At 33.2% G+C, this 13,579-nt stretch overlaps 2 protein-coding genes across 2 annotated transcripts; both read right to left on the bottom strand.

Annotated features, from left to right (window-relative positions):
- Positions 1-220: 220 nt before the first annotated feature.
- On the bottom strand, positions 221-5,801 carry LOC122589768 (lysine histidine transporter-like 8). Its single transcript, XM_043762091.1, has 5 exons — positions 5,366-5,801; positions 1,631-1,764; positions 1,114-1,541; positions 876-1,007; positions 221-785 (listed from the first exon to the last, which is right to left on the bottom strand). Exons 1-5 carry the CDS (start codon positions 5,737-5,739, stop codon positions 300-302), a joined length of 1,554 nt encoding a protein of 517 aa, XP_043618026.1. The 5' UTR covers positions 5,740-5,801; the 3' UTR covers positions 221-299.
- Positions 5,802-12,463: 6,662 nt separating this feature from the next.
- LOC122588243 lies at positions 12,464-12,886 on the bottom strand. Its single transcript, XM_043760363.1, has one exon. It carries the CDS (start codon positions 12,884-12,886, stop codon positions 12,464-12,466), a length of 423 nt encoding a protein of 140 aa, XP_043616298.1.
- Between the last annotated feature and the right edge of the window lie 693 nt (positions 12,887-13,579).

The following is a 13,579-nucleotide window of genomic DNA, read 5'->3' as shown; positions in this document are numbered from 1 at the left end:
AGGCAAAAGAAACAATCAGCATCTCTGTTGTTAGGTTGTTCTTCTTAAGACACCGAATCTGATCGTTTCTTTGTTTTTATCTCTATTTGGGAAACGGTTATTAAAATAGTTTCCTTGCCATGCAAAATAAAGTATTTCGGTATGTTAGAGAAGTTGCATCTTCAATGCAGCAAAAGATCAATTAAGAACATGGGAATATAATATGATCAACTTCATATAATGAATCACATAATTAACATTAGAATTCGAATAACTTACTTCCACAAACATATAGTTTTCTAAACAGTTGCAAGCAAGCATTAGTTAGGCTTGAAGAACTTCAGCTTAAGTCCACTGTTGACCATGCTCCAAATGCCCCCAAACGAAAACGCTAAACTGAAGGCGATACCTAGCCAACCGAGTGTCCAGTTAAAGTACCAGTTCAAGCTATACTTCGCAGGTTTCTTGATAAGAACCCACATGAAACATGGATAAGCAAATGTAACTGGAAGAGTTAGCCCTCCTAACAAACCAGCAAGGCTGGCAAGAAAAGGGAGTGCGACACCTATGAAGAAATTGATAAACCCGTAAACCACTCTAAAACCAGACCGAACCCATACAGAGCATGGCCGGTTAGTGCGGCTGGTGTAGCTGGCTTCAAAACTGTCAAAAACAGGCATTGAGTATATTTGAAAGCTACTCAAGCAGCTAAAGACGACTAGTAGGAATGTCATCGCTAGCAGCCCTCTTGATATATCCTGACTGTGGAATGCATAAAGTGCATTCAGCATCCCTCCTGAGGGCATCTAGACAGCACAAATGCATTTCAGCTTTTTTTATTTCATTCACACCATTTCAAAAATTTTATAGTACGGAGTATTTGATACATGACTTACAAGGTTTCCATATGCCCAATAACCACCAATTGCCACAGGGAACAAACACATTGCAATGAAGAAATATGCAACCTTTGCTCCTTTCCACATTGGCACATGAGCCGGATGCTTGAACGTTGATGGCATCGTAGACTAAAGAGTCACCATAGAAATTAAAAAAAAAACACTTCTTTAAAATTTAACGACATACTTAATAGTTTAACTGTAACACACACTAGAATTTCACTAATGTAGTTACCTGAATCTCGAGGACTAGATTGTGGCCTCTAAATGCAAATGCAATGATACCAAGTGCATTAAGAAACGAAAAAAGGGATGCTGAAAAGGAAGGTATTGACACAGGGTCATAGGAGATATTAGGCGGGCGTTCTTGGCTAACGGATAGAACCCAAACCATGGTTGAGTAAACGATTGCGGTGATTGCCCCTATGAGTGAAAGTCCGGCAATAGAGTTGAGGTTTGGGAGCTGAGACAAGACAATACACAACGAGGTGAAAACCAAATACCATTCAACAGTGCTTAAAGGATTTGAAGTGCAAAGAGGCCCACAAACAATCTCGAAGAAAAGTTTCATTGTCTCGCCTCCTATAAGAATCAATGCTGTTGCAGTTCCAGCAGACAAGTAAACCGTGGGGAATAGAGCTAACCATAACCCGAGCCGTTCCCCTGAATGAATAACATGTTAGTACTAATGTCAAAATGTTAACATATTTGATGATCAAATGTATTTATTAGACAATTTATGTAATAGGTACCAAAAGCAGCTTGAGCAAGTTCGACGTATCGATTGTATCTCTTTCCTGGAACTGCTTCATGAAGTTGAACCAAGATCCACAAAGTGTATAGTTGCCAAAAATAGGCTATGGTTAATGACACTATGCCCCAACTCCTGCGTTAACCCCATATTAGTCATTAGATATGTGTCTTACCAAACGGACTTATAGTCTGGCGGCATTTTTGTTGGAATAGTTAGTTCCAACAAACACTAAAAAGTTGAAGCTCTTTTAAACAAATGAAACTAAATAAAGTTTTTTCTTATAAGCTAAAAACTTGAAGCTAAAAAAAGTTTTTTCTGCTAAAAACTTGAAGCTCCTTAAAACTTATTACCAAACATACCCAATGTGTCAAACCATAAAGTATACCCCCAATACTAAAAGTACTTTCTTTTTAATGTGATTTTGCCGTCCAAAAGTTATACTCCTAGATTAAATCAAATAACTTATATGCTAATTACAAAATGACGAGAAATGATATTAGTATTATTTTTGTGATAGACTACAACGGTATATTAATACATTATACAATCAGGTGTAAACTGATATGTTGTGATATATCCATTAAAAATAATGATTCGAATATTTTCTCTCCTTAGGCTATCTCCAATGCTAGGCGTCCTCAAACTGCCACATCATATCCTTACGAATTCTTATACATTCTTATAAATCATTCAAATTCTATAATTTTATCTCCAACCATACAAACATCTTTACATATCCTTTTACCTTCCACTAAAAACAAAAAAAAATTTAGGTAAGAACAAGTAAGGGCATGCCCTAGTTAAGGGTATCCTTCAAAAAATCCTTAGTTTTGGACAAGCTTCAATGACAAAGGATATTCAAAGGCACCTAAGGACGCCTAAGAGTGCCTCATTGGAAATAGCCTTAGAATAATTGATAAATAAAATGTTTGTATTTTTGACATTTTCTTTTTTTGGGAGGGATAATATTGCAATGAGGGAAACAGGTACCAGTGATCAGACATAGTCATATAACGATAGGGTGTGTCAGCATGTTGACTGGACCAAAGTAGTTCAAATTTCTAAATCAATCTTTTAACATGCAATAAACTTATATTAAAAAAAATAAGAAAAGGTATTAAATAATGGCAATAATTAGTTAATAAATAAAAAAGGTAATTGGATGGTAATCCCTAATAATATGGTACCAATTAATTCCTCAGTCAAGCTAGTATACAGGTGAATCTTAACCACTTATTAATCTTTCGATTATTTCAAGTTTGCTTTTGACAAGACTCGAACCCAAAATCTCTTTGAAAAGTGGCTGTTGGTGTCCACCGGGCTATCACCCAGTGGTTCAATTAATTAATAAATATGAAAAAGCATAAATAAATCTTACACAGACTTTCATTTTATGAACGACTGAATATTAAATACTCGTATATCACTAGTTTTGAACATAATGAATAATATATACTAGCACAGTACCCGCGCTATACGGCGGTGGTCGTGGCGGCGATGGTGTGATGGTTGGACGACTGTTGGTGGTGGAGCGGCGATGAGTTATGTATATAATTGATGTAAAAGGTTAATGGACATATTTTAAATGATAAAGGACTGGCAGTGTAATTTAATCATTAATGTTAAGAAGATAGTGTATATAAAAGTATTTTAAGGGATGTTAAGTGAAAATATTACATATTTTCAACATTACTAAAAATAAAAAGGGCTATTCTTTTTATAATATAGTATAGATGCATCATTAGTAATGATAAACAAGTTTAAAAAAATAGTTTTAGAAATAAACCTATTTTAGATACTAGAATATTACTCACATTTCTCTTTCTTTGTAGCTTTTATGGTCACCTTTTAAGCAAAACAATGAGACCTATCAATCATTTTTTTCTAATCATATACGTACATGACAAAATTAGTATGTTTAGTACTTTCTCGTATCAAAATAAATACTCATCTTATCATTATAATCTAGATACCGTTGATACTTGTGCATAGTAGTATTATTAATTTCAATTTATATTTGTACGAGAAAAAGATAATAAGAAAATTACACTTTTGGTACCTTAAATTGCAGCTTTTGCACTTTTAATCTCTAACTCAAAAAATTGCAGTTTTCATACCTAAAGTTTTGTGTTTTTTTCAATTTTGGTACCACATACATACGGCGTCAATTTTTTCCGTTAACATCCTCACGTGACAAACACGTGAGGGGTATTTTAGTCTTTTGACCCCCTCTTTTTGAGAAAATTACACTTTTGATACCTCAAATTGTCAATTTTTTCACTTTTGGTACCTCAAGTAGACAACATATTTTTTATTATACTCTCAAATTTTCATCTCACACATTAGCATCTATCAAACAACACACACTCAAAAATCAACACACATTGCAATCATCCATATATCAATGTATACCTATATTTCTATACCATATCAAATCCAATACATAAACATGCGTAAATAAATTCAAATCTCTTATATGAATCATACACCACCAGAAAGGGTTACCGACTATCTCCTTCCCCACCAGGCACCACGACCTCCACCTTAGCTAGATATTCCAATCTAATCTCGTTTGTAGCAAATATATTCATCTGTAACAGATTCCGTTCAGATCTCGTTTGTACCAGATTTCAATTGTAGCATATTCCGATCGAAAAATAGGGTAATTTAGGGGTGAGAGGGTTTTCAATAATATGAAGAAAAGAGATCGTCGGTGGGTGCGTATTCCGGCGACATGAGTTTTTTCTGGTCATCGATCCACCAATGCATTCAGTTCTTCCATCATCACCCGTAATTACACCAACAACATATAATATTTCAAGAATGGATACACACCATTGGGTGTTTTTTTAAGAGCCGTAAAAAAAAAAAAATCATGTGTGTTGATTTTTGAGTGTGTGTTGTTTGATAGATGCCAATATGTGAGATGGAAATTTGAGAGTGTAATAAAAATATGTTTGTCAAAAGTGAAAAGATTGACAACTTAAGGTACCAAAAGTGAAAAAAATTAACAACTTGAGGTATCAAAAGTGTAATTTTCTCAAAAAGAAGGGGCCAAAAGACTAAAATACCCCCTCACGTGTTTGTCACGTGAGGGCGTTAACGGCAAAAATTAACGCCGTATGAACGTAGTACCAAAACTGAAAAAAGCACAAAACGTTATGTATGAAAGCTGCAATTTTTTGAGTTAGAGGCTAAAAGTGCAAAAGCTATCAACTTGAGGTGCCAAAAGTGTAATTTTCTCTATTATCATGTACTACAGTTCTACACAAGACAACTGGAGAGATTAAATAATCAAACAACGAATTGTTATGACAATAATAAACAATTAAGTGGAGTACTATATAAACTTTAGGTTTAACTTTCGTATATTAATTATTCTATATATATAAACTTATAAACTATAATAATATATATATACTTAGCATATATCTCGATGCAAACACAATCAAATAATGTTGGGAGAAGAGTTTCGAGACACATGCACTAGCTTTCTCATTATGTTATCGATAAAGAGGAACTAAATTTTCCTTTATGGTAGACCCTTAAAGGCTAAAACCATCATTTTGGTTTCACTTTCATACAAAATTTCTTAGTGTGTATTACAAATATATATGGATCGGAGTGACATTTTGTACAGTTATGCAAAACAAACTTAACATTAAATTATCAAAACTGAAAGAGCAAAAACTAAAAATAATAAAAGAAAAGAAAAAAAGGGTAAATTACGTACCAGCCAAGGAAAGAGAAAGCAACAGGCAAAACCAAAGCTTGAAAGCCAACACCAGCATTAAGGTTATGAAAAGCAGCATAATGTGCATTCCCATTTCTTGACTCGGTAATAGGAAGCCATGCATCTTGTGGATTTAATTTAGTCAAATGACCAACTTCTTCTAAATATCCTTTCATATTAACCAACACTCTTTTCATTGGTGTCCCTATTGGACTTAAAAACCTTGGTGATATAAATGAAGTCGGGGTCCATGACTTATTCCCACCTTCTTTTGACAACGACATTGGTCTTGGCGACCTTTGCCCCGACGGAGTTAATATTTCCGGCGTTGCTGGTATTGATATTAACTCCGTCTCCGGCCTTTCTGTTTCCATTTTATCAACAATGTTGAATGTCGGTACAAAGACTACAAGTACGTGATGAACAAATAATTGAATGATTTGTATTGGTGGTGTGACAGAACTAGTGTGTGATGTGTAAATATATATATTTATAGGAGTTTGGGACTAAGTGATCGTGGCCGTTGAGTGTGCTTTGTTAGTGTGTGTGTGATCTCGAGGTGAAAGTAGTGTCATGAGAAAGAATCTCTGTTATGATGTGTGTGTGATTTTATGGAGTGTGTCGTTTACTCGTTTTACAGAGGACAATTCGGTTTTTACTGTTTAACCCCTTAAGGTTTACTGGCATGTTATCCGCACAATGCGACGGTGGTCGTGACGGCGATGATGTGGTGGTAGATGAGGCGTCGATTGGTTTAGTTATTGATATAAAGTGTTAATAGAAATATTTTAAATGATAAATGATTGATATTGTAACTTAATCATTAGGGAGTAGTGTAAGTAAAAATATTTTAGTACTAAGTGAAAATATTACATATTTTAATGTGGTAATTATTACATGTTTTAGACATTTTTCCCATGTAACTTTCAACATGGATATTTTCTTTAATAAGTAGTATAGATATGTGCAAATTTGTGCTAGTAATAACGAGAGCAAGTACCCGCGCGTTGCGGCGGTGAGATGGTGGGGGTGATAGGCCATGGAGTGTGATAGCCAAATGCCTTAGTCGTACAGGCTTCGCCGTCGGATTTAAAAATTCGTCGAAAGTATATCGAATGAGATCTCTAATTAAAGGGCATTAAATTTTAAGAACACCCATATAATTTTTATAATTTATCGATGTACGGTTTTTGAGATAAAAGATTTTGAATGAATTGGAGGAATAAATGATTTATGGAGGAGAGAAAAAAAAGATTGGTTGAGATTTGAGGAGAGAGAAAGGATGGTAGGTAAAATATAGAATTGATATATGGGCATTTCGGAAAGTAAATGTTGAAACTTAAAATGTAAACAAGGAGATCTGCTTTATAATATAGTATAGATATAGATAATAAGTGACAATATTTTCGATTTGAGTGGGTTTGAAAGGGGTGTAAACAAGACGATACAGTTCGCGGGCTACTCGAATTCGACTAACAAATTATTCAAAATCGAGTCGGTCTTAGTCGATCCGAGCTCGAGCTACTCGAGTATACTTTCGAGTCGAGCTCGAGCCTTAATATAGCCTACTCGAAAAACTCACGAGCTTAACCGAGCTTGTACTTATTTACAATATTACCCTTGAATATTATATATTTTTACATAGTTTATGTTCTACCGAGCTGAGCTGAGCTTAATTTATAAGACTAATTTGATTTAATACTTATTTTCAATTCTTAATCAAGTCGAGCTGAGTCGAGCTCGAGCTTCAAAATTTAGGCTAGGTGTAACGCCCCAAATCATTTTGACTCGAAAAGTATACAACAATTTGAAAACTTATGATAAACAAGTTGGACAATTTCATACTTAGAAAAATATTGCAAATTTTCGTCGAAAATCAAAGTCATCAAAATTGATAAATAACAAATGGAACATTCTTAACATGTTAATATAAGTCTATTGTAAGAGTTTCAGGTCCCAAAAAAATTAAACGAAGCCTCGGTAAAATTTTGTAAAAAATTACAGAAGAGCACGTCTCTTGTTTCTGCAAGAGCCGTCCTTGGAAACAAAGGTCTTCCTCCTGCAATTTCGTACTTTGACACTTTAATCAACTTTCGACCTTTTTCTACTTAATACCGAGCTTCGTACAAATGATAAACAACTTCATTTTGACATAAAAGACATAACACAACATTTCCAAAAGTTTTTGTTCCATCCATTGCTACAAATCAAGTTTACAAGACTAAACAGGTCATTAAACCAAATGAACGACCTAGTTAACATTAGTATGACTATAAACAAGTCAAATGACCAAAATCTTGACATAACCACAGTTTTTATACCAAAATAGAGTTGTTCATCCAAGAGAAAAGGTTTGTATTAAGAGCCATAATATAGATGGCCAAAATACCTTCAATAACAACTTTCACTTCAAATCTATCACTTGATCAAATCATTTCTCTTGCTACTACCAATTCCTATAAAAAGGATAAACAACTAAAACGTAAACAATGCTTAGTGAATGCATATACATATGATCATAATCAAGTTACCAAAACATTAGTGCATCAAGCATCATTTATAGCCTATCTTTTGATAGCCATTTCATTCATATCAATCATAAAGACAAAAATCATCATAAATCATTTTCAACATGGCCATGGACATTTGCTAGTAGGACTTTACCCACCTACTAGTCTTAAACATATAATTTGGCTAGTAGGAATTTACCCACCTACTAGCTCATATAGTCAAAATCACATTATGCTAATAGGAATTTACCCACCTACTAGCTTTTATCATCAAACATCAATTATGCTAATAGGAATTTACCCATCTACTAACTTACATATTCATAATTCAAGTGTTGCTAGTAGGAATTTACCCACCTACTAGTTTATTCGTTCAACAATCAAAATCTTGCTAGTAGGAATTTACCCACCTACTAGCATTTTTCATTCAACAAACATATGGGTCATAGGAATTTACCCACTCATGACATCTATTAACAAGAACATGATCATATGTATATACAATCACCTTAACTTGGCTATTTGGCACTATATGACTATTAGGCTCAACAAGATGATCTTCACCACCTATATAATATACGATATATATCTATGAACTCTATAAACTCAACTCTTTAACAATCAACTAAATTAATTCCCCATGAATTCATTCATTATGGTGTTTGGCTACACTAAACATTTCAACACAATTTTCATAAAAACTTTCATATCACAATTCTAGCCAAACACCCTAAAAACATAAGGTTTATCATTATGGGGTTTTTTATCATCAAAACTCATTTGCATTAACCCCAAATTTCTCCTTTTAATTCTATTAGGGTTCCTTTCTAAAAAAATATCCTAAAAATAACAAAAACCCCAATTTCAATATCAAAAACCCTAATTTCTTGATTCAATTATGTAGGAGAATTCTTACCTCTTGTAAACAAACACTAGAACAATTAAAATTCCAAGTTTCCTTCCTTTCTTCCTTGCCAATTTCGAACATCTACAAGAGCAACCAAACCCTCAATTTAACTTTTTGAATTAGAGAGGTGAATTAGAGATTGAGTTTCATAGACTAACTTGTGAATTAGGAAGTTTGTGTCAGAATGAATGGAAGAGTTTTTTTTAGAAGGAAATTTAGTTAGTGGAAATATGATTTAAAGAAATCAAGTTGGCTGACCTATTTCCCCATTGCCACGTTTCATTTAGATTTTAGTGGGTATTATAACCACTGGCCACTAAAGTTACAACTAAATTAACCCCGAATCTCAAAATAAAATACTAGGAAATTATTTTAAGGATTAAAATACATAAAATATTGATTTATTTACTTTTTATATTTTTGGGGTGTTACACTAGGTCGAACTCGAGTCGAGTTTCGAGCTTCGAGTTTTAAAATCAAATCGAGCTTGAGCTTAGCATTGTGTTGCCTCGACTCGGTTCGATTACACCTCTACTTAGATGATGTAATCTGAACCATTTTTTACATAAAGCTTTTGATATGGTAATGTCATAATGATATATACTAATAGATTTATTAACAAACGGATAAATAAAAATAGTTTTGTTGGACTTAAAAGTGTGTTAATTATCAAGTTAGTATCATATATCTTTATAAATTTTTGAAACTTTATTCGTAATTATACAAACATGATGGAACCATATATACCATAGCGATAACCTAAAAAAATTGAAGATATGTAATGTAAGTTATTGATATAAAATAATTGGTCTAAAAGGAGTTTATAATGTAGGAAATAAATAACGAGTAATTAATCGAGAGTATTTTGACTTTTTGAGTAGACAATTTGTTTTAGTTGTTTGGTATGTTGATAAATTATGAATGCTTTTGACATATCAAACGTTTGTGGCTTTAAAATGATAGAAGTAAGATCAACTGGTACTGTCATCATGTGAACACATTGGTTCGTAATTCACAAATGAAAATTGTAAGTCATATGTTCAAATCTTGTCATATGATGAAATTATATCTTGTTATCCATGTATGAGACTAATGAGTTATCGGGCATGAGTTATATCTGCACATCAAAAACGATAAATGGGACTAAGAGGGTTCACCAATCTAGTCTTTTATACGCTAACATTTTTGCGAAACAAATACAAAGGGTGTTACACTTTGAAACTAAAAAGGAGAATTTACATTTACATATCTAAACAGAGGGTACTATCGTCTACAGAATACTAATAAAGGTCGATGAAATTTTGACTGAAGAAAGATGTATGGGGTCCACATGCATTAGTAGACACACAAATTCAATGCTATGTATGTCCGTAAATAGTGGGTAGCATCTTACGATGCTGATGAGTGATGACCAATATTTGACTTGTAGTCACCATGGCATGGTTTTTTACATACAACGATCTTAATATTGAATAATTTATTTGATTTATTAATTGAAAAATGATATTTTTTTTAGAATAACAAGGGCTGGATTACGGGTATCTAGACTGGATATCATGGACCTACCCGATCCCCTCCCCCGCCGGTAAAAGCTACACGAAAGTCAGGACAAAATCTTGACGGACAATCACAGGACGAGAGTATCGAACCTGTGACATCTTGGACAAAAGTTCGGGTGTCCAACCACTAAGTTAATCAGTTAAAGACGAAAAATGATGTCTTTTTCATGAATAATTTCATTATTGTTCTAGTATGATAATGATTTCTTAGTTCATTTTTAACAGATATAGTAATTTATATAGATATAGAAAGTAACGGGCAACAAGTTGTGTCACCATACCTTTTTGTATAATAAAATTAAGACATATAAAACTAAATTTATCGATCATGGTGATGATTGATTTTAAAATTAAAATTTTTTTAAAAAAATTAACAGTTATTGATGATACGTCGATTAACATATACGTATTAGAAGTATGCAATCTAATATCATTATACATAATAAGGGTGGTTTATACGGATCCCATGCCACCTAGCATGGGAAGGTGTGAGGAAGATTAGGATATTTGGGTGGCGATTCCCTGCTGGTAACTCGTATTATGTATACGGTTTTACGCCATCTAATCCTGTGGTGATGATAAGTGTTTTCGTTATGATTAATAGACGATGATTTGAGATTTATTATTCAGAGAGATTTTGGTACTAGAGAGTTTTGATTGAAACTCTAATGTTTTTCCTTCCTGGCTTGTTTCAATATTTATAGTGATAAATGTGACCTTTAGTGACACGAAAAGGTGTTCTTTGGTGACTCGAAAGGTTGTCTCTTGGTAACCTAAAAGGGTGTCTTTTGGTAACTCGAAAGATTGTCCCTTGGTAACTCTAAAGGTTGTCCTTTGGTTACTCGAAAGGATGTCCTTGGTAACTCGAAAGGTTATCCTTTGGTAACCTGAAAAGTTGTCTTTTGGTATCGTATGTATACTATGTAATTTTATGTATACTATCAGTTATCTAATAATTTTTTACACTAAGTATGAAAAGGTAAACTATTTAAAGGTAATACTATTACTTTCAAAGTTCCTACAATCGTTTTGTAAGAAGTGATGATCAAAGGTTTAACTTCCATTTTGAAGTCAATAGATTTTCTAACTGATCAAGACCATGGTCTTTTGTATACTATAGTTAATAGTTTCCATTGAAAACCTCGTATATCACATCATGTTTTTTCACCAAACCTTGCCTTGATAGCATAATCGAGATGTATGTTTTGATTCTTCAAAACTAGTTGTCAAATGCATAGGGACAAAAACCAATTTTGGTGTAGTGTAGTACGTGCAAAATATGATAAGACATTCACAAAAAATAGGCTTTGTGTTTATTGCTTAAGATGTTACCCAATGATATTATTTCTCTCGGAAGATGATAACAGGTAATTATGTGGTTTCACTTTTATTTCTACGTTAAATAGTTATTGATATGGTTGAAACCAGTGGCGGATCTTAAAAGTTTAATGTTGGGACCATAATTTTTTTTCCCTATTGTTATGTTACTGGTATTATATTATGGTCATGCAATATACTAAATCGGGTCGGATCAAACAAAAATAACACTAATAATTTAAGTTTGTCATTCAAATTATCAATACATAGTTTCTAACCAACAAAAAAGTACAAAGACTTAGGAAAATACCAAGAGAAAAGGCGTGGATTGTGGGAGGAAGATTGTGGATTGTGTACTAAAACATACAATTATGAATGGACCAAGTGAATCGTGAGATATAAAAACTAAAAAGGTAAATTTTATTGGACTATTAAATTTATTAAACATATCAAAAGTTTTTTAAAAAATAATCTCTGGTGTCGACTTAATAAATATAAAATTTTTTGGACAAGATACGGATATAGAAATTTTATGGATAATCTATAATATAACTAAAAGAGTAGGTTGAGGGTACACTTGACACCTTAATCCCCCTCTTTGAGCCTAATCCCCTCTGCTTATTAATCCTTTAAATTTTAAATATTTTATTTAATTTAATAAATGATCAACCTTATTATTAATTAAAAACTCTTTTTGTCCTTAAAAGTCTTTCAAAAATTATTTATCTATATATACAACCTAGAAAAAAAACTCTCACATATTCTCAAAAAAAAAAAACTACGGCAAAAAAAAAACTACAATCGACTACCAAAGGGTAGTGTTGGCATCTAAGGTATTCACGTCAACACCTCTAGCAAAAAGGTTCACATTCGTGGGGATGCAGTTTCGTCTCATTCTCCAGATAAAAATGTTGACTTTCTTTGGGACTAAGGAGTTCCAATTAGTTTTCATATTAACATCAATCGGGAGGCAATGATGATCGATCGATTTACGAACTTGGGCAACAAAGAATTTATTCTTGCCATGTGAATTCCAAAGCCACTTATCCCGTTCCTCACTAACAATCCCACTTGGAAGTCTACTAATAAGTTGATTAACCTGGTCACATTCTCTAGAATACTTTAAAGGTCTTCGCCATTTCCACAGCCATCCGGAGCCATCACGTCGCTCGCTAACAAGACACTGTTTATCCATATCAAGCGCAACAAGTCTAGGAAACAGATTCATTAATGGTTCATCACCGCACCAAACACGTCCAGCCAAAATTTAGTTTGTAACCCATTCCCAACTTTGCGACTTATACTATCAATGTTCAAATCCGAATGTGCATGAGAATATTTAGCTGTATCAGCAATCGTATGCCACAACCCTTTGTTCACTACTAGAAAAACTCCGATTACCAACGGCAAAATCTGTCCCAAATCCGTCCCTAATCGCGTTTAACAACGGATTTTCAACGGATTATGTTCAACCCTAAAATCGCCCTTGATAAAATTTAACAACGGATTTTGAGACGTCCATAAATTTAGGGACAGATTTAGGATGGCACATTAACAATGGGTTTGCAACAGCCCAGTTGCCGACGGACACATCTAAAGACGGATTCGCCACAGCCAGTTTACAACGGATTTCCAATGGCATGGGATATCAAAATTACCGATGTGTTTCTTTTTACAGACGGAAATTAACATCCCAAATCCGTCTCTAACTAGACTTCTTTTAAAAAAGAATTTATTAAAAATTCCTGTTTTTTCCATTTTTTTTAATCCAATACACAAATGAAAACAATATCCATAGATACATCATTCACAATTTTATGGAAAAATTAAAAGTATTATTTAAGAATTGTTAAACAACTACGGAGTAATAAACATATATCTAAAGATAATATGATTTCAACATTACAAATATATTTTAGTA

The sequence above is a fragment of the Erigeron canadensis genome, chromosome 2 (assembly GCF_010389155.1).
Source record: "Erigeron canadensis isolate Cc75 chromosome 2, C_canadensis_v1, whole genome shotgun sequence".
Lineage (NCBI taxonomy): Eukaryota > Viridiplantae > Streptophyta > Magnoliopsida > Asterales > Asteraceae > Erigeron > Erigeron canadensis.
The sequence above is the reverse complement of the archived record's forward strand: the minus strand, read 5'-3'. Positions and strand labels throughout refer to the sequence as shown.